The 25501-nt window shown below is 44.3% G+C and overlaps 1 protein-coding gene across 1 annotated transcript in view; it reads right to left on the reverse strand.

The window, feature by feature from the left end:
• Positions 1–25501, reverse strand: part of LOC126428021 (uncharacterized) — a 121018-nt gene that overhangs the window by 8090 nt on the left and 87427 nt on the right. Inside the window, exon 4 of the mRNA XM_050089901.1 lies at positions 7257–8341. Coding sequence (XP_049945858.1) covers positions 7257–8341 — 1085 coding nt within the window. The remainder of the gene's footprint in view (positions 1–7256; positions 8342–25501) is intronic.

The raw sequence follows: 25501 nt of genomic DNA on the forward strand, positions 1-25501 counted from the left end.
TGCTCTCTGTCTGTTAAAAAACTTTCTATCCAACAACGTATGTCATCGGATACACTGTAAGCGCGCACTTTTGAAAGGCGTTTGACTCAATTCCGCACTGTCGCTTGCTCCAAAAAGTGGAGGAATATGCCACCAACCTGGGAACTAATATCTAGAGCCTGTTGTATATCATGCACAAACAGGGCCAGCTGTGTCTCGCATGACTGAGAAGCTCATCTACAGAAACCAGCATGGTTTGTTTCAGGAAACAGCAGAGTCTAGAAAGGTCACAATGTCTGAACCCAAAATATGTTCCATGATTCTACAGCCAATCGATGTCAGTGAAATATGCTGGTAATTATGTGTGTCCGATTTTTCTACCCTTTTTATAGATTGGAAGAAGGCCTAGGTCATAGCGGTCTGCTCTGTATATACTCTGACGTCAGAACGACAACGTTTTCCACAGACCGATTGTTTATCATTGTTACTACACCCTTTGTAAATTTGAAAGCAGGTGCCAGAACACTTCATGTCAGTTAGTTTGAGCTCTTCACTAACTCAGCTTCACTCATTGTAGGACTTCCTACTGCAGAACACGAGAAAATACGCTGCTAAGAGTGTACGAATAAATGCAAATTTTTGGGATCATTAGATTTCCAAACTATGCTAAAATTTCCACCGATCAGGTGTTAGCTGCATTGACAATATTCAAATGTCTTTATTTATATCTGGGTAGGTCACATAACTAATGAGGAGGTATTGAATAGAATTGGGGAGGAGTTTGTGGCACAACTTGGCTAGAAGAAGGGATCGGTTGGTAGGACATGTTCTGAGGCATCAACGGATCACAAATTTAGTACTGGAGGGCACCGTGGAGGGTAAAAATTGTAGAGGGAGACCAAGAGATGAATACACTGAGCAGATTCAGAAGGATGTAGGCCGCAGTAGGTACTGGGAGATGAATAAGCTTGCACAGGATAGAGTAGCATGGAGAGCTGCATCAAACCAGTCTCAGGACTCAAGACCACAACAACTACCACTAATGTATAATAAAACAAAAATGAAATTGCACCCATAAACGATTCGTTAAGTTTCCAGAATGCATTTTCGCTCTGTAGCAAAGTGTTCTAATCTGACAGCAAGTTTTAAATTGGCGCACTGTATGCCAGACTGGGACTTTTGCCCTACGTGGGCAAATGCTCCAGCCATTGAGCCATCCCATCACGACTCACGGGCCACCTTCAGAGGTTTACGTCCGCCAGTACTTCATCTCCCAACTTCCATTATTGTCCATCACACCTTGCGAAAGCAGCACTCTGATGGAATTTGAGATTTCACTTAATGTTTTATCACTCTTATTTTGTTACAACTTTTCCATTGAACATCAGTCACAATTGGCGTAAGAATCATGGGTTGACCATTATCCTAAAATATTGCATTACGAAATGTGAATAGTCTTTACTTGCAGTTTCGCGTGGCTTGAAGTAGTCACAGAAAGACGATAATGCAATTTGTTAATAAATAGCACGCTAGCTAATTACTTCACGACCGGGTGTGATCGTATCTACGATCTTGAAGTTCTTGTTACGACAAGAACTTTCTGGTCCCTTAGGAAATTGTTTTAAGGGCGCAAAAACAACTGTAACATCACACAAAAGGGAAATTCAGTATTAAAGCTGATGCAAGAAGGCGATAAAACAGTTTTTTTTTTTTTGTCAATGTAACACGCACATTGGACTGCTGATCTTGGAGTCTGTTATCTTAGTATTATTTTCACTTTACTTATGCTTTTTCCTGAGGAGATATTGAATCAGTTAGCGGTGCTCATTCCTATATTTCCAGAACATTTATTATAACTAAAACATATATCGTACCTTATGCTTAGTACTACAATGACGGTAGATTTTTATGTCCGTTTCATGTCCATTGAGCGCTCTTTTATATAGATAGCCATTGTCCTCTCGAGTCACCCGTGACTCGTCACGATAAGTTATAACAGTTCTTCTTCTTTTTACACTTCACTCAAACTTAGACATAACACGTTTTTATTTTTTAGTAAAGAATTAGATCAGACCGCCATAAATCTGGTCTTAGTTAACAAATGAAGCCCTAAGCGCTAAACACTTGTACTGTTTTTCTTCTCCAGCGAACAAATTGAGCCGTGACGGCTCGGGTTTGATCTATCGAACGTACCGCGTGTAATATTATCGCCGTATCGCGGAGGAAAGGGAGAAGTGGCGCCCCCTCGCGGGGGAAGTCGGCGAGGCACCTGGGAGAGTCGAGTAGTTGGATTTTGGAGGGCGAGCAGAAGCAGTGGGATGGGCGTTAGTGCGCGGAGCGTGAAGCCGTGGGTGGCGGCGAGAGCAAAGTTCGCCACGCTACCTGATTGTGTTTGGGCGCTTGCGGCGGACTAGGTGGGTAGAGGCGCCGATGCTGTCTGGAGCATGCTGCTTCCTTCTTTTGATCGATTTACCGTTTGCTTCTTGTGACTACATTCTCGTCTCTATGGCTCTGTGACAGAACAAAATGCTGCTTATATCCAAACCAACTGTGCTCGCAATGGCATCACATCAGTGTCCATCATTCTGGCGTTTACTGAGTGTGCTCAATAAATACACCACAACGGCAAGCAATGTGCTTTGGACGCTTGACATTGCTATTAGGAGTCCATTGCGTAAGGCCGCGTTTATCCTGTGAGGACTTGTTCTGCATTTAAAAACTTAGTAGTTGTCAGTCACTTAAGCAGAGAAGTATGAATGCATTTGAGCAAGTCAGTGTTATTGTTTTACGCCCCTCTGAATGGGAAAATGATAAAGGGCCTAACTATTACTACCCTTCTTGTGTGCCACTGACTTGGTTGTGTTTTTCAGCCACGTAATTTGTGCGTTTATTGTAACGAACCGATATGTTCCTAATTCTTTCCCTGTGACATTGAGTGTTAATCTTGTAACGAACACTGTTTTAGATATTTTAATAAGTGTGTTGCATGACATATCCTATTTGTGCCTCGCAAGTGGAGAGCGGAGGTGGTTTATTGGCCGTGATGTGTTGGTAGATCCATTTCACGAGTCCAGGCCGGTCACCAGGAGATTTACAAGTTGTACATTGTGTTAAGTTAATACTCTTTAGTTTAAGCGTAGTGTGCTCATGCACAGGTAGTTTGTGGTTTTGCGCAGATTGAATTCAGTGTCATCTAAACATACCGCGCAGTGTGCTAAGTGGTGTCCTCTGAGGTGCTGAAAGTAGTGGGTAGACAGCTGTTTTGGACACGTTGTATATGCAGATAATTTATGTCCTTATTACGTTGTTGAGTTGCTTGCCCTTTGTGCCACAGGTGGTGCTAATTTCATTAATTTCGCCACCGGTCTTGGCAGAGGCTGCGGGAGGAACCGACCCACTGTGGCAAGCAGTTACGTAGTCGCGCTTGCCCACCGTAGCGGGCGTTGTTTACTAGCCCGCCTTCCTGTGTTTGGAGGCGGGAGCGTGTTGACTGGTTTCTTACGGCTTGCAGTCTGGGAAACCGTGCCTTTGGTTTACACGTGGAAGGCTTACGTTTTCCTTCCAGTACCTCGGAGTGGCTCTGTGGGTAATGAGAACGACTTATGTTGTTGGTGGCTCAGGCCGAAAGTGGTTCATTTGCTGGGTCGACAGAAGCGTCCGATCCCAGGCGTCGGCTTTGATCCGTGACGTAAGGGTGTTGTCGTGTGGCGTCATGACGGCGCGGAGTTTGGTATGCGAGTGTGGCGTGTTTGTAGATGTCGTCGTGTTGTGACTTGTTGTGCTCTCTGGTGGTATGTTCAGGGTCTTCATTTGTGTGGTGTAATGGGCTCAGTTTGCTTTTGCTCGTTATCCAGAATTGTTAGTGTCGGCCGTGTTTGTAGTGGAATTCGCTTCAGTGAGTTTTAACGATTTTGTGTGAAGGTTAATTTAGTGTTCGCTGTACATCGTTTGGTAATTTTAGTAAAATTAATCGGTTGTTGTTTGTTAATTTTATCCGTCATATCCATTCCTGAACAAACAGTGCGCAGGTCAAGGGAAGTGTTCGATCCCAAAGTGTGGCTGTGTATGTTGGTATTGGTATCGGGAGATGTTTTTGAGCTATATAGGCCAAGGGAAGTGTTTGATCGTAATTTATAGCTCAACAGCAGCTCCCGATCCCATATAGGTCAAGGGAAGTGTCCGATTCCGGATAATATTGTGTTTAGTGGTATTTGGGGAGTTTTGTGATGTCGCTTTTTTCGTCGTTTTGTGTGGTTTTGTATGGGGGTGGATGTCTAAATTTTATATTTAGTTTGCCCCACCCAAAAACACCCTATTTCCCGCGCTTGTCCCGTTAGTGTCATTAGGCGCTTTGTGGAAAGTGTGTGTGTTTTTCGATGTATTTTCGTCCTCATAATGTGTACGTAACGACTTTATATGCGCCATATTGGAATCGTGGTTTATGGTCGTTTCCACCATATTTGTGACGTCATGGATCAAAGCAGATGGGCGGGATCGGACGCTTCCGTAATTGCCATTTGCTATAGGTGTATAAACATGTTTACAGAATTATGGGAAAGAAATGCATAGATGGTTGTTTTTTTTAGGGACAATTGAATTGTTGTTCAGACGTTACTATGTATGGCCATTAACTTACGCAGACATTTAATAGCAAGGAACTGTACTGAGTTCTGGTTTCAAGTTTTGTTGATTATGTGGGGAAATTGCTTTGAACAGACATTTAATTAATTAGTAAATAACTGAATGCTATTTGTGAGTTGAAGTTTAGGAACACAATAAACATATTAACGATTATTTTTAGTAGTTCACTTATGCAGTTAGGCGATTTACAAGGCCTGTAGTTATTTTTTTTTTACAACACTCCTTTATTAATAACATTGATAATACTTTTAAAAGGAAACAGTGAATGAAATGCCTCAAATCCCTTTGGTCCACACCTTCCGTCATTCACCCTTGGGTGGTATTAACAAACCGCGAAAACCCATTTCAAAAATAGTGAAGGATCGCATATCGATCCGTATTCTTCTGTTTATATTGCCGCCCAAAGACAACGAATACCATTATTTAGGATATTCCACCGTCGTTATGCGACATCCTACTATACATTAATCATTTTTTATAAACAAGTATCTGCCTTCTGGCTGAAAGTGTTATCTATTTGTTGTATTAATGAAGTCAAAAATAGCGATCACACCGCCTTCCATGAGGAGAGAGGGAATGTCGAAGGATTAACTCGATCTATTCGCGATTTTTGGTATGAGGATCATGACATGACACAATGTTACTGGCGTACGAAGTACATAAATTGAAATTACATAAACATATATGTGATATCATTTTTCAAAATAGTTTTTCACTCTTTGTTCATCAGTTACTTCATTTCTTAATAGCAAGATTCACATTTATGTGCATAGTTAAGTTTGGTACATATTTGCTTATAACAATAAGAGAACGTTCATTTCTCACTACGGGGGATAGAACTCATACTCAAGAGAATGTAAATTCTAACAACTAATACATGAGTACAGTGAGTGTTTATTTTAACTTAACTGAAGCGGACAATGTTAGAGCCTCTGTTGACTCATTGTGGTTCAATTACAGTTTAATAACGTAGCACTACACTTCGTGATGCTTTCACTTTCTGTGTTAGCTGTCTGCGGCGTTCATCAAGCAGTACATCGTCCTTTCCACTGTGGTGCCAGGGATTAAAGTGCCTTCCCGGGTTTTTATTTACAATTGAAACAGAAGTGGGAAATTATTAGTATAACTTACAACCTATTGGATACATTGATTAAGGATCAGAACTTGTCTGAATGTGCACTATGGAAGACAACTCCATTTTCTTTGTCCATCGAGAGACAGGATTATAATTAATTTTAGCAGTGTTCACGAGTGCCGGTATTAATGGATTTAAGGTCTGAGTAATCTGACAATCTATTTCTCACTCATCTTAACTTCGACTCAAGAAATTTGCTTAATTTACGTATGAAAATGTAGTCACACAAGTGTGCAAATGTCTTTCCTCCAGTATGTACGATGGAAGTCATGGCGGTTAGCAGTTTAAAGTTAGGACTGTTTCGTCACCCACGCGTCAGCCACTCGCAGCGGCTGGACAGTGTTGCGTGAGCTCCAGTACTCAGTATCCGTCCGCGCTCAGCCTGTAACAGAGCTGCCGGTCGTACATTGCCCCCTTTTTTTCCGGTTGGTTGGTTTGTTTCGGAAAGGAGACCAGACAGCGAGGTCATCGGTCTCATCGGATTAGGGAAGGACGGGGAAGGAAGTCGGCCGTGCCCTTTGAAGGGAACCATCCCGGCATTTGCCCAGAGTGATTTAGGGAAATCACGGAAACCCTAAATCGGGATGGCCGGACGCGGGATTGAACCGTCGTCCTCCCGAATGAGAGTCCAGTGTCTAACCACTGCGCCACCTCGCTCGGTTTCTTTTTTTTTTTTTTGTTTTTCCCTTGTGAACTTCGTATCACGCGAGTGCACCGGTACACACGCCTCGCACGCGTTTTCCAACGGAGGAGCCGGCCCCTGGAGCTGCCTCCATACTTCCCTGTCAACTGCCTCCCGTGAGGCTCACAGGTAAGTGACGACGAATGTTTTAGCTGTCGCTGCATTTAGAACAACACTGAACTTTGCGTTGCACCTATTGTCGTAGCCTTGACGTGTTTTTACACGTGCAGTGTAACACTAACTGTTCAGTGTGTATTAGTGATATTCTTATAATGCACGTCGCACTTTAGTGTGCATCTTCACACAGCATTCGTGCTCAGTTCCTTCGTTGATAGCGTTCATTTACAAGTCTTTCTGCAGGAAACCTGCAAATTTGACTGTTTTGTATTCTTTTGTAAATAGTTGATCACTTACGAGCTAATATTTACAATTAATGGTCACTCCTTTGGTCAAGTCCAGTGAACTGCTTTAACCTCCGCCGGGACCAGCCGCACAGTCCATAACTGCAGTAGAGTCCTCCCTCGGGCATGGGTGTGTGTGTGTGTGTTCGTCCTTAGGATAATTTAGGTTAGGTAGTGTGTAAGCTTAGGGACTGATGACCTTAGCAGTAGTGTGCAAAAATGTGTGTGAAATCTTATGGGACTCAACTGCTTTATGAATTGACTCTACTTTCACTAGTGAACCTAAAAATAAAGATACATATTCTTTCAAACTTTCTCCTCATTAGGAAAACTACAGATTTCGCAGCACTCGTTGCATTCATTGCTTACTGCATGATCATTTTCTGCTACCACGTAGCATATCCTACTAAACGAGTACGCAGGTAATGCTGAATCTTTTCGTTGGTGCCTCTCGTTGGTGCCTCTCGTTGGTGCCTCTCGTTGGTGCCTCTCGTTGGTGCCTCTCGTTGGTGCCTCTCGTTGGTGCCTCTCGTTGGTGCCTCTCGTTGGTGCCTCTCGTTGGTGCCTCTCGTTGGTGCCTCTCGTTGGTGCCTCTCGTTGGTGCCTCTCGTTGGTGCCTCTCGTTGGTGCCTCTCGTTGGTGCCTCTCGTTGGTGCCTCTCGTTGGTGCCTCTCGTTGGTGCCTCTCGTTGGTGCCTCTCGTTGGTGCCTCTCGTTGGTGCCTCTCGTTGGTGCCTCTCGTTGGTGCCTCTCGTTGGTGCCTCTCGTTGGTGCCTCTCGTTGGTGCCTCTCGTTGGTGCCTCTCGTTGGTGCCTCTCGTTGGTGCCTCTCGTTGGTGCCTCTCGTTGGTGCCTCTCGTTGGTGCCTCTCGTTGGTGCCTCTCGTTGGTGCCTCTCGTTGGTGCCTCTCGTTGGTGCCTCTCGTTGGTGCCTCTCGTTGGTGCCTCTCGTTGGTGCCTCTCGTTGGTGCCTCTCGTTGGTGCCTCTCGTTGGTGCCTCTCGTTGGTGCCTCTCGTTGGTGCCTCTCGTTGGTGCCTCTCGTTGGTGCCTCTCGTTGGTGCCTCTCGTTGGTGCCTCTCGTTGGTGCCTCTCGTTGGTGCCTCTCGTTGGTGCCTCTCGTTGGTGCCTCTCGTTGGTGCCTCTCGTTGGTGCCTCTCGTTGGTGCCTCTCGTTGGTGCCTCTCGTTGGTGCCTCTCGTTGGTGCCTCTCGTTGGTGCCTCTCGTTGGTGCCTCTCGTTGGTGCCTCTCGTTGGTGCCTCTCGTTGGTGCCTCTCGTTGGTGCCTCTCGTTGGTGCCTCTCGTTGGTGCCTCTCGTTGGTGCCTCTCGTTGGTGCCTCTCGTTGGTGCCTCTCGTTGGTGCCTCTCGTTGGTGCCTCTCGTTGGTGCCTCTCGTTGGTGCCTCTCGTTGGTGCCTCTCGTTGGTGCCTCTCGTTGGTGCCTCTCGTTGGTGCCTCTCGTTGGTGCCTCTCGTTGGTGCCTCTCGTTGGTGCCTCTCGTTGGTGCCTCTCGTTGGTGATAATGATAAGGGAGGAAGAACAGATAGTGGGAAGATGGGCAGAATATTTCAAAGATACACTAAGCACCAGCCTAGAAGATGAAGAGACAGCTGCACAGGAGGGAAGAGTGGAGCTGGAAGTAGACAATGAAACCAATGAGGCAAGAAAACCAACACTACAAGAGGTCTCCCAGGCTGTGCACAAGTCAAAAAACAATCGAGCCCCTGGGGAAGACAGCATAATTGCTGAATTAATAAAAACTGGTGGTGAGGCTGTAATAAAGGAACTGCACACATTAATATCAGATATATGGGAAACAGAAACTATGCCAGATAATTGGAAAATTGGAATAATAATCCCCATTTATAAGAAAGGGGACAGAACAGCATGTGAAAACTATAGAGGTGTAACACTCCTAAGTACAGCTTATAAGATCTTCACAAGTATATTAAACGAAAGGATACGGAAGTGTGCAGAAGGCATACTAGGGGAATATCAGTGTGGCTTTCGACCGGGCAGAGGAACAACTGATCAAATATTTGTGATAAGGCAAATGATGGAAAAGTTCTATGAATATGATATAGATCTGCATTTCTTATTCATCGATTTCAAACAAGCCTTTGACAGCATAATTCGGCAAGAACTATACAGAGTACTGAAAGAAGTTGGTATATGTGCTAAATTAATAAGACTAATCAGAATGACAATGACAGAGACAAGAGCAAAAGTAAAGGTCCTTAGCAGAACAAGTGAGAGCTTTGACTTTAATAAAGGTGTGAAGCAAGGGGATAGCCTCTCCACTGTCCTATTCAACATTGCCCTGCATAGTGCAGTAAATAAAATCAACAAAAGAGGCACCATATTTATGAAAACTAGCCAGATATGTGCATACGCTGATGACATTGCTATAGTAGGAAGAAATACCAATACTCCTAGAAACATACCGGGCAATGGAAACAGAAGCCTTAAAAATTGGCCTCATAGTAAATGTAAACAAAACAAAATATATGGTAATGTCACAATCTGAGGCCAGAAGAACCCCTAAAAACCTAAACATCAATGGGAAATGCTTCAATGGAGTGTCCTCTTTCAACTATTTGGGAGCCCTAATAACAAATGATAACAGTATTGGAAAGGCTATAAGGGAAAGAATACAAGCAGGAAACAGAGCTTACTTTGCAAATATGCAGCTTTTCAAAAGTAGCCTTGTTACAAGAAAAACTAAATTGCTAATATATAATTCCCTAGTCCGCCCAGTTATCACATACGGCTCAGAGGTATGGACATTGACAGAACACGATAAAAATGCTCTAAGAAGCGCTGAGCGGAAAATACTACGCAAAATCTATGGGCCAATAAGGGAGGAAGAAGGCTGGAGAATACGCTACAATGCTGAATTACAGGATTTATTACAAGGCAGGGACATAGTAAAATTTGTTAAATCACAGCGAATACGATGGCTAGGACACTTGGAGAGAATGGCAGAGGATAGAATGCCAAAGAAAATGATGAAAGGTATGATCCATTCAGTTAGGCGAAAAGGGAGACCTAGAAGAAGATGGATCGATGAGGTAATAATGGATATCAGCAATATGGGAGTCCGGGGGTGGAAAAGAGCAGCAAATAACCGAGAAGTGTGGAGGAAGATTGTTGAAGAAGCCAAGGCTCACCAAGGGCTGTAGAGCTACTGAAGAGAAGAGTGTGTAAGCTTAGGGACTGATGACCTTAGCAGTAGTGTGCAAAAATGTGTGTGAAATCTTATGGGACTCAACTGCTTTATGAATTGACTCTACTTTCACTAGTGAACCTAAAAATAAAGATACATATTCTTTCAAACTTTCTCCTCATTAGGAAAACTACAGATTTCGCAGCACTCGTTGCATTCATTGCTTACTGCATGATCATTTTCTGCTACCACGTAGCATATCCTACTACTTAACGAGTACGCAGGTAATGCTGAATCTTTTCGTTGGTGCCTGTCGTTGGTGCCTGTCGTTGGTGCCTGTCGTTGGTGCCTGTCGTTGGTGCCTGTCGTTGGTGCCTGTCGTTGGTGCCTGTCGTTGGTGCCTGTCGTTGGTGCCTGTCGTTGGTGCCTGTCGTTGGTGCCTGTCGTTGGTGCCTGTCGTTGGTGCCTGTCGTTGGTGCCTGTCGTTGGTGCCTGTCGTTGGTGCCTGTCGTTGGTGCCTGTCGTTGGTGCCTGTCGTTGGTGCCTGTCGTTGGTGCCTGTCGTTGGTGCCTGTCGTTGGTGCCTGTCGTTGGTGCCTGTCGTTGGTGCCTGTCGTTGGTGCCTGTCGTTGGTGCCTGTCGTTGGTGCCTGTCGTTGGTGCCTGTCGTTGGTGCCTGTCGTTGGTGCCTGTCGTTGGTGCCTGTCGTTGGTGCCTGTCGTTGGTGCCTGTCGTTGGTGCCTGTCGTTGGTGCCTCTCGTTGGTGCCTCTCGTTGGTGCCTGTCGTTGGTGCCTCTCGTTGGTGCCTCTCGTTGGTGCCTCTCGTTGGTGCCTCTCGTTGGTGCCTCTCGTTGGTGCCTCTCGTTGGTGCCTCTCGTTGGTGCCTGCCAAAATTTTTATATTTGAGGGCGGACTGGATAAGAATAGGTCTCCCTCTTCGCTTCATGTACTCTGCAATCGTTCTCTGTATAAAAAAAAATGGGGTAACATGTGTCTATTTTTCGCATAAATGGAATTACCCTCATTTCACTGGGATAGCTTCGGTAATGTTTGTTATCGACAGGTTGCATAAACATAGCTCATCATGCTGTTGTTGTGGTCTTCAGTCCTGAGACTGGTTTGATGCAGCTCTCCATGCTACTCTATCCTGTGCAAGCTTCATCTCCCAGTACCTACTGCAGCCTACATCCTTCTGAATCTGCTTAGTGTATTCATCTCTTGGTCTCCCTCTAAGATTTTTACCCTCCACGCTGCCCTCCAATGCTAAATTTGTGATCCCTAGATGCCTCAAAACATGTCCTACCAACTGATCCCTTCTTCTAGTCAAGTTGTGCCACAAACTTCTCTTCTCCCCAATCCTATTCAATACCTCATTAGTTACGTGATCTACCCACCTTATCTTCAGCATTCTTCTGTAGCACCACATTACGAAAGCTTCTATTCTCTTCTTGTCCAAACTGGTTATCGTCCATGTTTCACTTCCATACATGGCTACACTCCATACAAATACTTTCAGAAAAGACTTCCTGACACTTAAATCTATACTCGATGTTAACAAATTTCTGTGCTTCAGAAACGCTTTCCTTGCCATTGCCAGTTTAGACTTTCTATCCTCTCTACTGCGACCGTCATCAGTTATTTTGCTCCCTAAATAGCAAAACTGCATTACTACTTTAAGTGTCTCATTTCCTAATCTAAGTCCCTCAGCATCACCTGACTTAATTCGACTACATTCCATTATCCTCGTTTTGCTTTTGTTGATGTTCATCTAATACCCTCCTTTCAAGACACTATCCATTCAGTTCAACTGCTCTTCCAAGTCCTTCGCTGTCTCTGACAGAATTACAATGTCATCGGCGAACCTCGAGGTTTTTATTTATTCTCCATGAATTTTAATACCTACTCCGAATTTTTCTTTTGTTTCCTTTACTGCTTGCTCAATATACAGATTGAATAACATCGGGGAGAGGCTACAACCCTGTCTCACTCCTTTCCCAACCACTGATTCCCTTTCATGGCCCTCGACTCTTACAACTGCCATCTGGTTTCTGTACAAATTGTAAATAGCCTTTCGCTCCCTGTATTTTACCCCTGCCATCTTCAAAATTTGAAAGAGAGAGAAAGCTTTTGACAACGTTAACTGGAAGACTAAGAAAAGGCAGACCTACGTTTCTAGCATTTGTAGACTTAATCTTTCTTCTGAGATAAGTCGTAAAGTTAGTATTGCCTCACGTGTTCCAACATTTCTACGGAATGCAAACTGATCTTCCCCGATGTCCGCTTCTACCAGTTTTTCCATTCGTCTGTAAAGAATTCGCGTTAGTATTTTGCAGCTGTGACTTATTAAACTGATAGTTCGGTAATTTTCACATCTGTCAACTCCTGCTTTCTTTGGGATTGGAATTATTATATTCTTCTTGAAGTCTGTGGGTATTTCGCCTGTCTCGTACATTTTGCTCACCAGATGGTAGTTTTGTCATGACTGGCTCTCCCAAGGCCATCAGTAGTTCTAATGGAATGTTGTCTACTCCCGGGGCCTTGTTTCGACTCAGGTCTTTCAGTGCTGTCAAACTCTTCACGCATTATAATATCTCCCATTTCATCTTCATCTAAATCCTCTTCCATTTCCATAATAATGTCATCAAGTACATCGCCCTTGTATAAACCCTCTATATACTCCTTCCACCTTTCTGCCTTCCCTTCTTTACTTAGAACTGGGTTGCCATCTGAGCTCTTGATATTCATACAAGTGGTTCTCTTCTCTCCAAAGATCTCTTTAATTTTCCTGTAGGCAGTATCTATCTTACCCCTAGTGAGACAAGCCTCTACATCCTTACATTTGTCCTCTAGCCATCCCTGCTTAGCCATTTTGCACTTCCTGTCGATGTCATTTTTGAGACGTTTGTATTCATTTTTGCCTGCTTCATTTACTGCATTTTTATATTTTCTTTCATCAATTAAATTCAATATTTCTGTTAGCCAAGGATTTCTATTAGCCCTCGCCTTTTTACCTACTTGATCGTCTGCTGCCTTCACTACTTCATCCCTCAGAGCTACCCATTCTTCTTCTACTGTATTTCTTTCCCCCATTCCTGTCAATTGTTCCCTTATGCTTTCCCTGAAACTCTGTACAACCTCTGGTTCTTTCAGTTTATCCAGGTCCCATCTCCTTAAATTCCCGCCTTTTTGCAGTTTCTTCAGTTTCAATCTGCAGTTCATAACCAATATATTGTGGTCAGAATCCACATCTGCCCCTGGAAATGTCTTAAGATTTAAAACCTGGTTCCTAAATCTGTCTTACCATTGTATAATCTATCTGACACCTTTTAGTATCTCCAGGATTCTTCCATGTATACAACCTTCTTTTATGATTCCTGAACCAAGTGTTAGCTATGATTAAGTTATGCTCTGTGCAAAATTGTACCAGATGGCTTCCTCTTTCATTTCTTTCCGCCAATCCATATTCACCTACTACGTTTCCTTCTCTTCCTTTTCCTACTGACGAATTCGTCACCCATGACTATTAAAGTTTCGTCTCCCTTCACTACCTGAATAATTTCCTTTATCTCGTCATACATTTAATCAATTTCTTCATCTGCAGAGCTAGTTGCCATATAAACTTATACTACTGTAGTAGGCATGGGCTTTGTGCCTATCTTAGCTACTACAAACAGCATAGTGAACGCATTATTGTGGCCAACCCGCACTCCTATTTTTTTATTCATTATTAAACCTATTTCATCACGCTATGTCTCTCATTTCTCATTAGCACCTTGTTGGCTGGGGAACAAATGAAGCCTTGAGCGCTAAACACTTGTACTGTTTCTCTTACGTAAGACGGACGCAGATTTATGGCGGTCTGATCTAATTTTTTACTAAATGTATAAAAACGTGTTCCGTCTGAGTGAAGTGTAAAAATAACTGTTACAACTTATCGTGACGACTCACGGGTGACTCAAGAGGACAATGGCTACATAAGAGCGCTCAATGGACATGAAACTGTACTACAATGACGGTAGATTTTTATGTCAAAACACAATGTACGATACGTTTTAGTTATAATAAATGTTCTGGAAATATTGAATCAGTTAGCAGTGCTTATTCCTATTATCTCCTCAGCAAAACGCATAATTAAAATGTAAATAATACTAAGATTACAGACACCAAGATCAGCAGTCCAACGTGCGTGTTAGATTGAAAAAAAAAACTGTTTTATCGTCTTCTTGCATCAGCTTTAATATTGAATTTCCCTTTTTTGTCATGTTAGTTGTTTTTGCGCCCTCAAGAACTTTCTGATCCCTTAGGAAATTTTTTGTCATAGCAATAACTTCACGACCGGGTATGATCGTGTCTACGATCATGAAGTAATTAAAAAGACGATAATGCAATTTGCTAATCAACAGCACGCTAGCTGTGACTGCTTCAAGCCACGCGAAACTGCAAGTAAAGACTATTCAAATTTCATAATCCAATATCTTACGCCAATTGTCATAGGAATCATAGATTGACCATTGTGATTGATGAAACAGTAAGCGAAATCTCAAATTCCAACTTTTGCATTGAATAACATCATTTTTATTTTGTTACATCGCAAATCCCAAAAAAAAGGGATGTTGTGGACACATGGCTTAGTGACAGACTAGGGTACTTGCACAGGTTTATCTGCCACCAAGTTCAGATATATCCCGAGTTTTCAATTGAGTATTCTTCCAAGGTATTCTGGATACAAAAGCAGAGAAATTACTATTCATAATTAGAGTACTGGTGAGATTAATGGATACTATAAATAATACAAAACCCTATTTGATTACTTTTAAAAACAATTATTCTTGTGTTTCACAAAGTCATTTTTCGAAAAAACGAAACAAAGTTTATAATAAATTGACAACGTGGCAGACATTGTGATGCCAGCTTCACCCTTTCTGCGTTGTTGCCAAATTTATTCAAGATTGAGGCCATAGAAGTGGCAATGTGACACCGACGTCATGGTGGGAAAATAGGTTAACAGCGTTAGCTCAATAGATTTAACTCCAACCGTCCCCCAACCGTGAAAACTGAGGAAAATTCAAATTTATTGGTGGAAATATCGGATTTCGCGTGCTCACGTTGAGATCCAGAGACGAACTAACCTAGTTCACACCACCACGACCTCATCCAGCCCCTGCCTTCCCGAATCTTGAAATTGGTGCGAAATTCGCTCAGTCTGTCGAGCTGATGGAGTGGGAGTGTCTCACAATGGTAGGCTAATATAGCGTATGTCACACATTGTTTAAACAAAAAATAGTTCAAATGGCTCTGAGCACTATGGGACTTAACATCTGTGGTCATCAGTCCCCTAGAACTTAGGTTAGTTAGGTTTAAGTAGTTCTAAGGACATCACACACATCCATGCCCGACGCAGGATTCGAACTTGCGACCGTAGCGGTCACGCGGCTCCAGACTGTAGCGCCTAGAACCGCTCGGCCACACCCGGCCGGCATTGTTTAAACAATTGTATTAAGAAAGTTATTTCTGAAATCGCAATACACCTCTAACATTCTCTAAATTCTGTAAACAGAGTCGATTTAAACACATTTCATTACTTAGTGTAATAATGTGGCCCCTTTCACTACAAGAATAAAGTCACAGAGCCCACTAAAATAGATAAGAAACTTTCTCGTACCCCAGTGCAAGAGCCAGACACAGAGCTTACAGTGACAAAGTACTTGGTGTGTCCCTGCAGTTCTTGGTGACTGTCACACTGGGAATACCCACAGCCTTCCTCCATCCTGGCACATGGCTACCCCTTGCTGTTTAACATGGACTGCACCCCCTGTGGGTCCAGGGATTAAAATAGGCCTGAGCTATACCTGCCTGTCTTAAGATGCGACTGAAAGGAGCCTCACCCATTTTGGTCTGTGTGATGGTCTGTGTGATGGTCTGTGTGATGGTCTGTGTGATGGTCTGTGTGATGGTCTGTGTGATGGTCTGTGTGATGGTCTGTGTGATGGTCTGTGTGATGGTCTGTGTGATGGTCTGTGTGATGGTCTGTGTGATGGTCTGTGTGATGGTCTGTGTGATGGTCTGTGTGATGGTCTGTGTGATGGTCTGTGTGATGGTCTGTGTGATGGTCTGTGTGATGGTCTGTGTGATGGTCTGTGTGATGGTCTGTGTGATGGTCTGTGTGATGGTCTGTGTGATGGTCTGTGTGATGGTCTGTGTGATGGTCTGTGTGATGGTCTGTGTGATGGTCTGTGTGATGGTCTGTGTGATGGTCTGTGTGATGGTCTGTGTGATGGTCTGTGTGATGGTCTGTGTGATGGTCTGTGTGATGGTCTGTGTGATGGTCTGTGTGATGGTCTGTGTGATGGTCTGTGTGATGGTCTGTGTGATGGTCTGTGTGATGGTCTGTGTGATGGTCTGTGTGATGGTCTGTGTGATGGTCTGTGTGATGGTCTGTGTGATGGTCTGTGTGATGGTCTGTGTGATGGTCTGTGTGATGGTCTGTGTGATGGTCTGTGTGATGGTCTGTGTGATGGTCTGTGTGATGGTCTGTGTGATGGTCTGTGTGATGGTCTGTGTGATGGTCTGTGTGATGGTCTGTGTGATGGTCTGTGTGATGGTCTGTGTGATGGTCTGTGTGATGGTCTGTGTGATGGTCTGTGTGATGGTCTGTGTGATGGTCTGTGTGATGGTCTGTGTGATGGTCTGTGTGATGGTCTGTGTGATGGTCTGTGTGATGGTCTGTGTGATGGTCTGTGTGATGGTCTGTGTGATGGTCTGTGTGATGGTCTGTGTGATGGTCTGTGTGATGGTCTGTGTGATGGTCTGTGTGATGGTCTGTGTGATGGTCTGTGTGATGGTCTGTGTGATGGTCTGTGTGATGGTCTGTGTGATGGTCTGTGTGATGGTCTGTGTGATGGTCTGTGTGATGGTCTGTGTGATGGTCTGTGTGATGGTCTGTGTGATGGTCTGTGTGATGGTCTGTGTGATGGTCTGTGTGATGGTCTGTGTGATGGTCTGTGTGATGGTCTGTGTGATGGTCTGTGTGATGGTCTGTGTGATGGTCTGTGTGATGGTCTGTGTGATGGTCTGTGTGATGGTCTGTGTGATGGTCTGTGTGATGGTCTGTGTGATGGTCTGTGTGATGGTCTGTGTGATGGTCTGTGTGATGGTCTGTGTGATGGTCTGTGTGATGGTCTGTGTGATGGTCTGTGTGATGGTCTGTGTGATGGTCTGTGTGATGGTCTGTGTGATGGTCTGTGTGATGGTCTGTGTGATGGTCTGTGTGATGGTCTGTGTGATGGTCTGTGTGATGGTCTGTGTGATGGTCTGTGTGATGGTCTGTGTGATGGTCTGTGTGATGGTCTGTGTGATGGTCTGTGTGATGGTCTGTGTGATGGTCTGTGTGATGGTCTGTGTGATGGTCTCACCTCCATTTTTCAACATTTTTCCTGAAGAGCGAGCCAACTGGGGAAGGGGACCTTTCAAGGTGCATTGTGTCCATCATGCACTGAGACCAATCATGAGCTTTGTCAATGTGGATCTGCACTTCTGCTCGTTCTCCAACTGTTTTGCAGTCACCCTCCTGGGTGTGTACATTTCCATCACCTGTGCGGTATCACTTTCTATTCTGATAATCGACCTGTTTGCTTGCTTGCACCTGATATCGAGCAAGGTAGCCAGTCCGTTGTGGTGGGGCCACAAGTACCCTCTTAGTTGTGGTCCGCTGACCACACAGGGATCACTCTGCTGATGCATCTATTCCCTGGCATACGTGGGGAGGCAAGTCACCCTGGACATCTGGAGTCGGGCAACGGTTATCTGCATCCATACTCTGCAAGCCACCTGACGGTGTGTGGGGGAGGGTACCTTGAGTACCTCTATCGGTCCTCCCTTCTATTCCAGTCTCCTATTGTTTGTGGAAGGAAAGATTGTTGGTATGCCTCTGTGTGGGCTCTAATCCCTGGATTTTATCCTCACGGTCTCTTCACGAGACCTACGTAGGGGGGAACAATATACTGCTTAAAGTTTCGAGAACATACCTTCACTGAAGAGTCAACAGAAGCCCGTACCGAGCAACTAAGCGTCTCTCCTGCAGAGTCTTCCACTGGAGTTTATCCATCATCTCCGTAACACTTTCGCGATTACCAAATGATCCTGTAACGATGCGCGCTGCTCTCTGTTGGATCTCTCTCTCTCTCTCTCTCTCTCTCTCTCTCTCTCTCTCTCTCTCTCTCTCTCTCTCTCTCTCTCTCTCTCTCCCCCTCCCTCCCCCTCCCTCCCTCCCTCTCCCTCTCTCCCTCCCCCCCTCTATCAACCCTATCTGGTACGGATCCCACACTGCTGAACAGTATTCAAGTAGAGGGCGAACAAGTGTACTGTAACCCACTTCCTTTGTTTTCGTCTTTACCATCGATTAATTTTATATGGTCATTGCATTTTAAAGCACTCCTAATGCCTACGCCCAGATAATTTATGGAATTAACTGCTTCCAGTTGCTGGTCTACTATTTCGTAGCTAAATGATAAGGGATCTATCTTTCTATCTATTTGCAGCACATTACACTTGTTTACATTGAGATTCAATTGCCATTCCCTGCACCGTGCGTCAATTCGCTGCAGATCCTCCTGCATTTCAGTACAATTTTCCATTGTTACAGCCTCTCAATATATTACAGTATCATCCGCAAAAGCCTCAGTGAACTTCCGATGTTATCCACAAGGTCATTTATGTATATTGTGAATAGCAACGGTCCTACGACACTCCCCTGTGGCACACCTAAAATCACTCTCAATTGAGAGAAATCTTCCGAAGTAAGAATGACATGCTGCGTTCTGTTGTCTAGGAACTCTTCACTCCAATCACAGTATTGGTCTAATAGCCCATAAGCTCTTATTTTGTTCATTAAACGACTGTGGGGAACTATCGAACACCTTGCGGAAGTCAAGAAAAACGGCATCTACCTGTGAACCTGTTTATATGGCCCTCTGAGTCTCGTGGACGAATAGTGCGAGCTGGGTTTCACACGATCGTCTTTTTCGAAACCCATGCTGATTCCTACAGAGTAGATTTCTAATCTCCAGAAAAGTCATTATACTCGAACATAATACGTGTTCCAAAATTCTACAACAGATCGACGTTAGAGATATAGGTCTACAGTTCTGCACATCTGTTCGACGTCCCTTCTTGAAAACGGGGATGACCTATGCCCTTTTCCAATCCTCTGGAACGCTACGCTCTTCTAGAGACCCACGGTACACCGCTGCAAGAAGGGGGGCAAGTTGCTTCGCGTACTCTGTGTAAAATCGAACTGGTATCCCATCAGGTCCAGCGGCCTTTCCTGTTTTGAGCGAGTTTGTTTCTCTATCCCTCTGTCGTGTATTTCGATATCTACCATTTTGTCATGTGTGCGACAATCTAGAGAAGGAACTACAGTGCAATCTTCCTCTGTGAAACAGCTTTGGAAAAAGACATTTAGTATTTCGGCCTTTAGTCTGTCATCCTCTGATTCAGTAGCATTTTGGTCACGGTGTCTGGACATTTTGTTTTGATCCACCTACCGCTTTGATAGAAGACCAAAATTTCTTAGGATTTTCTGCCAAGTCAGCACATAGAACTTTCGAATTCATTGAACGCCTCTCGCATAGCCCTGCTCACACTAAATTTCGTTTCGCGTAATTTTCGTTTGTCTGCAAGGCTTTGGCTATGTTTGTTTGGTGTGAAGTTCCAGTTTTCTAACTCGGTTATTGTACCACGGTGGCTCTTTTCCATCTATTACGATCTTGCTTGGTACATACTCATCTAATGCATATTGTACGATGGTTTTGAACTTTGTCCACAGATCCTCAACACTATCTGTACTTGAGACAAAACTTTTGTGTTGAGACATCACGTACTCTGAAATCTGCTTTTTGTCAATTTTGCTAAACGGAAAAATCTTCCTACCTTTCTTAATATTTCTATTTACGGCTGAAATCATCGATGCAGTAACCGATTTATGATCGCTGATTCCCTGTTCTTTTGAAAGTTTCACCTGTTCTACTGTCACTCAGGTTTTCTTGTTTTATCAGTGAGACACCCATACTGTAAATGGTTCCAGTAATCTGAGCATATCTTTACAAAGTCATTGAACGACACGTTCGTTCCGACATGTGCTAGGTAAATGTGTTTTAAATTGAAGTTGTCTTATTTGAAGGCTATAATGAGGTTTGTGTTATCCCTAAAAAGCTGTTTGGTGATTCTGGAATATGACTTAGAGAAAATAAATCAGCACCCATATGACGACCGAAACAGAAATATTTTCGAATCTGGTCTTTGTTTTCCACGGTAACATCGTCAAATATGAAGACGGTGCTACCGCTTTCACTGAATGTCGTGTATGTGATATCCCTCCCCCTGAATAAGCAAAAGGATTCCCTTCTTCTAATTACGTGTACAGTATTTACCAAATAAAGCTTTTTGACATGCAACAAATTCAGTGCGTATCTCCCTCAAGCCAATAGGCGACTCACAGTACGCTGGTTTTTCACACAAGCATTTCATCTTGATCTAGTTCTCGTTAGGTTTAGCGGCCATGTGCCAACAAAGGTGTTGCTTTAAATCGTCAATGAGTACACAGTGCACACGCAGGGAGTTTGAATCGTTGGTTGCCTAGCATAGAGTATGCATACAATGATGTAGTCGGTCCAGCTCAAGACCTATGGCAGAGTGCATCGTATAATTTCATAACTGAGGGATGTCAGTGAAATTGGATGACAGTCATGATACAAACACATAATGCACAAATACTTTTATCTGTTGTAATAGGAAGTGTCACACCAGTAAGGCGAATGTCTGGGGGGAGAACGAGTTGGATAATACTCTGTAACCAAATGTAGTCATCTGCTGATTGAAAATGTGTTAGTGTCAATTTCAGAGTTCCACTGGGATGTTGTGTTGACTGTTGAACATCCCTATATTGATCAATGTCGTCCCTTAGGAATTCACACACAAACTGCTGAGGTCATGGGTCGCTAGTCTTACACACTAGTTAGCGTAATTTTGTGTACGTGAGCCTGATGGCTGGTCGATCAGCGATCGGCTTATCTTTGGCGCGTCCCCGGGCATGAGCATCTTTGGTTTTTCGGCTGGGGCGCGCGGGACGGCGAGAGGCAGTCGGCGAGAGGCAGTCGGTTTGGGGCGGCCGGTGAGACTGGCGGAGTAGTGGCTCGGGCGTAAGGTAGGTTGCTTCTTCCTTCTGGCAGCCACCGCGAGCGGATGTTCGGCCGGAATGTCTGCAGTTTGTGGTGAGCGTAGTGTGGACGAGTTCTCGTAGGATGTGCTCCCAGCCTGACTCTCAGCCTGTGTTATTTGTGGGTGCCGACCCCCTTGTCTGTTACTGCTTCCGGGTGTCCTGTAAGATTTCTGTGGCAGTCTGTGTTTCTGGCTCAGCCTAGAAAGGGGGAAGATTTGTAGCTCAACTGTAAAGGGGGCTGTGTTCGATTGGACATCTTTTGGAATTCCTTAATGCTGTAATTTAAACAATTTCTTTTTTATATATTCTTTCAGAATTAGCACCTGTTTCTTTGGGACACTGCAGTTCAAACAGGAGTGGCGTAATGTTAATGAGTATTTGTTATTCATGAAATGAAGTTTATTTAATGTCTCGCTGTTTTCTGGGGCACGCATGTTATTGAACTCATTTTGAAGAGTTCTGTCAGGTGAAGACTGCTCCCCACTTCAGTGTATATTCTTTTTAGTAGTATTGTAAGGTTTTTTGGATATTTGTCAGTGGGGTGTATTGATTCATTTTGTTTGTTTCTTTTGAATTATGGAGAATTGTTTAGTTTATCTGGTTACTGGCTTAACTCGCGCTTCACGCACTAAATCAGCTGATATTGAAATTGATATCAAACAGATTAAAAAAAGACAGATTCAGATGTAACTTCATTTATGTTGTTTGACATAAATGTGTTGGATTGACCTTAATGAATTACGTGCAGTCGAAGTAAGGGACCCAGTCCTTCATTAGTGCTTAACAGTGGCGTGTGGTTCGGGTTGTGAACCCCGTGCTCGGATCAGTATGGACAACAAACACCCGAACCTCCGGCGGAAAGGGCCACGCGATTCGTGTCATGGCGCCTCTAACCTCGCAGCCACTACGTCAGCATTGCGAGAAAAAGGTCGTTAGAATGAAATAAGGGAAATCAGAGCTCGCACGGCAAGATATAGGTGTTCTTTACTACTGCAATCTCGAACAGAGCACCGAAAACACGAATTATTGTGGAGGTGCTTCGATGACCCCTCTGCCAGGCACTTACGTGTGTAGATGTGTAGTAGTTTTGTAACCTTCGTATATGTATTGCCATCTACGTCATCTCTCCAGAGTGTATTTGGTAACTGTTGTGTTTCGAAGGGACGCTGATACTTGCACACGTCGTATCAACAGGTGCCACATATGCCTGTCTGTGTTTCCGCACCAGTCACAGATTTGCCCCACTTGAGCAGACACCACTTCTTCCTCGGCCTGTTGCGATGCTGTTGAGGGTGATATCCCATATATATATATATATACATACATATATATATATACGTTTCTGGACACATCTCCCTGGGTGTGTTTTGTGGTCGGATCTTAGCTGGAGGCGTGTGAGGAGGGAAGAGGTGGCTGCCTTGGCGTGGAGACAGTTCGGCTCGGCTGGGGTTGTTTGCGTCTGGACGCAGAGTGGGAAGGCCGGACCGTGATTTTGCGGTTAACAGTGTGGACAGCAGCGTGGTGAGCCGTTTAACTTGATTCGCAAGGGGAGCAAAATCTCGCCTGTTGTACTTTGTCGAGCCTGAGTTTGAAATACCTTCTATGTGCGGCGGGATGTCATTTCGTCCTCCTCTCTCTCCGTCGCTGGGATTGCTATCCTCGTTGACCGTCCCACGGATGTATATCGATGGGCTACGCTGCTCTCCGTACTCTACGAGACGCCGGTGATGGAAGTGCGTCGTTCAGTGGCACGTTAGTCTGGGTGCTTAATGTTTGATCTTCAAATGCATACTCTTAAAGTGGCACTCCTTAGTTTGCCTTGTTCAGTTACATTGGGGTTTATTTTGTCTTGCGGTGCTTCCGCTTTCCGTTAACGAAGGTTAAGCTCGTTTCGGCACTCCGTACGACGCTTGGCACCTCAGCAGGCGGGTCGGAGCCACCTTCGCGACTAAAGGGAAGCCTTTGGACTGAGAGGTCTCGTGTTTTGCATATTGTTCATAAATTGTTCTTTTGGTATTAAGTTGGCTGAGGTTTCTTATCGATTTCCCGGCATTTGGTCTGTTGTCCGGCCCGGGCTAGGTCTCGTTATTTTAAAAGTCTGTCCTTGTTTTGGCTTAGTACGATTTTGGTTTACTGCCTGGTGGTTCTGGTAGTACTCCGGGTCGCTGTGGTTGTGTTGCATTCTGTAAGGGGCTGCGTGCTCGGAGCCGTGGAGCACCGTTTGTGTGAACTGCTTCACTGGGGAGCACTAATCGGGCCATTCTAGGTCCTCTGTATCATGCAATGATTTTATTATTTTGAAGTACCATTATCACTTAAATGATTTAATTCTTGTTGCGTTAATTGCAACTTGGGTACTGACAAATTTAGTAGTGTAATTACGGAAGATTTAATAGTAGCACATTCCCCTTTACCTGTTTCGTAGTCTGTTAATTACCGAAAGACCTTAAGCTCGTTGTCATATGTGATTTTCTTAAATTACTGTATTTTTGTCATGTTATTGTTTTTTAATTTGCCGGTCACTGGTGTAGTGTTCAAAGTATTAAAATGTTTCAGGTAGCTGTTACTTGGGTGGAACACGCGGAACCGCACCGGAGAGAGTAGTTGCGTGCGTTACGTGTCCGTTGCTGGCGCGGCCTGGTGTCCGTTGTTTGTTTTGGTGCACCTGAGTTAAGTATTGTGTTGCCTCCTCCCTTGCGGCCCCATTGTGTTCTTCTCATAAACATTTCCTTCTAGGCTTTTTAGTTAATTTTATGCTAGTATATTAATTTCTTACATTGGTAGCATTATGCGGCCTTCATTGTGCACACCGTTTGTCATAGCGGAGTTGATGTGCCATTGTAATTTCTTAAACTCCATTGTGTGTGCCCTTTGTGATACATATTGTCATAACAATTTCAATATGGCAATTATAATGTCTCATATATCATGATGTGCGTGTGTAATGGTGCAATAAATGGAGGCATGAAGGGCGCCAAAAACAGAAATAAGAATCCTCCTTTCTTGTCGCTATTGGTACGCTATCCTTGTACTTCTGTTGGTAAGCCACAACAGAGGGTAATCCAAATTGCCTGAGGGTGACCATATCCACGGGATTTGCTCTGGGTGTAGGGAAGTTTCAAGTATTGTGGAGGACAGTTTCGTTGCCAACAGTGTTCCTATTAATCGACGGGATTGAATTCAGTGTCCGTGAGAGTCCTGGCTATGATAAGAGTGGGATGCCTCGATCTTTGCTGATAACACAAACCTTCCAGCATTGAACGAAGTCTTCTTCGCTCTGCACGGAATACAGTCTTCTGGTATTCGCGCGCTACTGCGTTCTTCCAACTGGTATTAGGAAATGGATTCATTAAGTTCTATGTACAGTCTGACATAAAAACTGACCGCCAGCCGCCCGCCACAGAGACTAAGTCCGAGTCGTTCAGTTAAGGTGGCCAATAAAACTGACCGCCGCTGACAACCAAGTCCGGCCATCTGCACAATCTGGCAACACTGTAAGATGGGGAAGAGTTGGGAGGAAGTGTTGTCTACTTCCGAGTCGATACGGCTGGAGTAAGCCCGTGGTCTTGCGCTAACCGTCGTGCATTGTAAACTTCAGGGTCGCATGTTCGCGTCCAACTGATTTTTTTTAATCACATTTCGGTCTAAAGTTATGAGTGATTGAACATCGAAGACAATTCGCTTAAGATTCTACCACCCGCAGTAACAAGTATTCCAGAAACAATTCCGCAGTACAGCTCGTGGCTGCGTCGCGATCACAACAGCTTACGCTCGGGCGTTTCCTGGCGCTGCAGCGGCCACCGGCCAGACGCCACCCGCCGCCCGAAATTCGGCGCCGCCCAGGTGAACGCGGCGCCACGCTCTCAGTGTATATATCAACTGTCATTTTCGAATTTGAAGTTCTAGTTATCATCTTGCAGTTAAGCATAGGATTTTGCATACCTGAAAATCATGAACTACAGTTAAACGTTGTGTTGCAGATGTTACTCCTTTTTCCACTTGCAACTCAATTTTACAATGCTTACTTTTGGTGTAACAGAGGGGTGAATGTAGAGGAGGCAGCTAGAAAGATGTGAACTGTGCGTGGAGCGAGTGCCTTTGTTGAAACAAGAATATCTTTTTCTGGCGTATTTTTCCCAAAGATCGTTCTGGCATGAATGATTTTCCACATTAAGGAAGTCTCGACTACTGATGTATGTGACAGATTACCAATTTACCATCATGCGACATTTGCATTCAACAGGCAAAGTTCAGAAGTCTGGTGTAGGAGTACTGCATGCTCTAATTCGA

This window comes from Schistocerca serialis, chromosome 12 (genome assembly GCF_023864345.2).
Source record: "Schistocerca serialis cubense isolate TAMUIC-IGC-003099 chromosome 12, iqSchSeri2.2, whole genome shotgun sequence".
In the NCBI taxonomy this organism is placed as follows: domain Eukaryota; kingdom Metazoa; phylum Arthropoda; class Insecta; order Orthoptera; family Acrididae; genus Schistocerca; species Schistocerca serialis.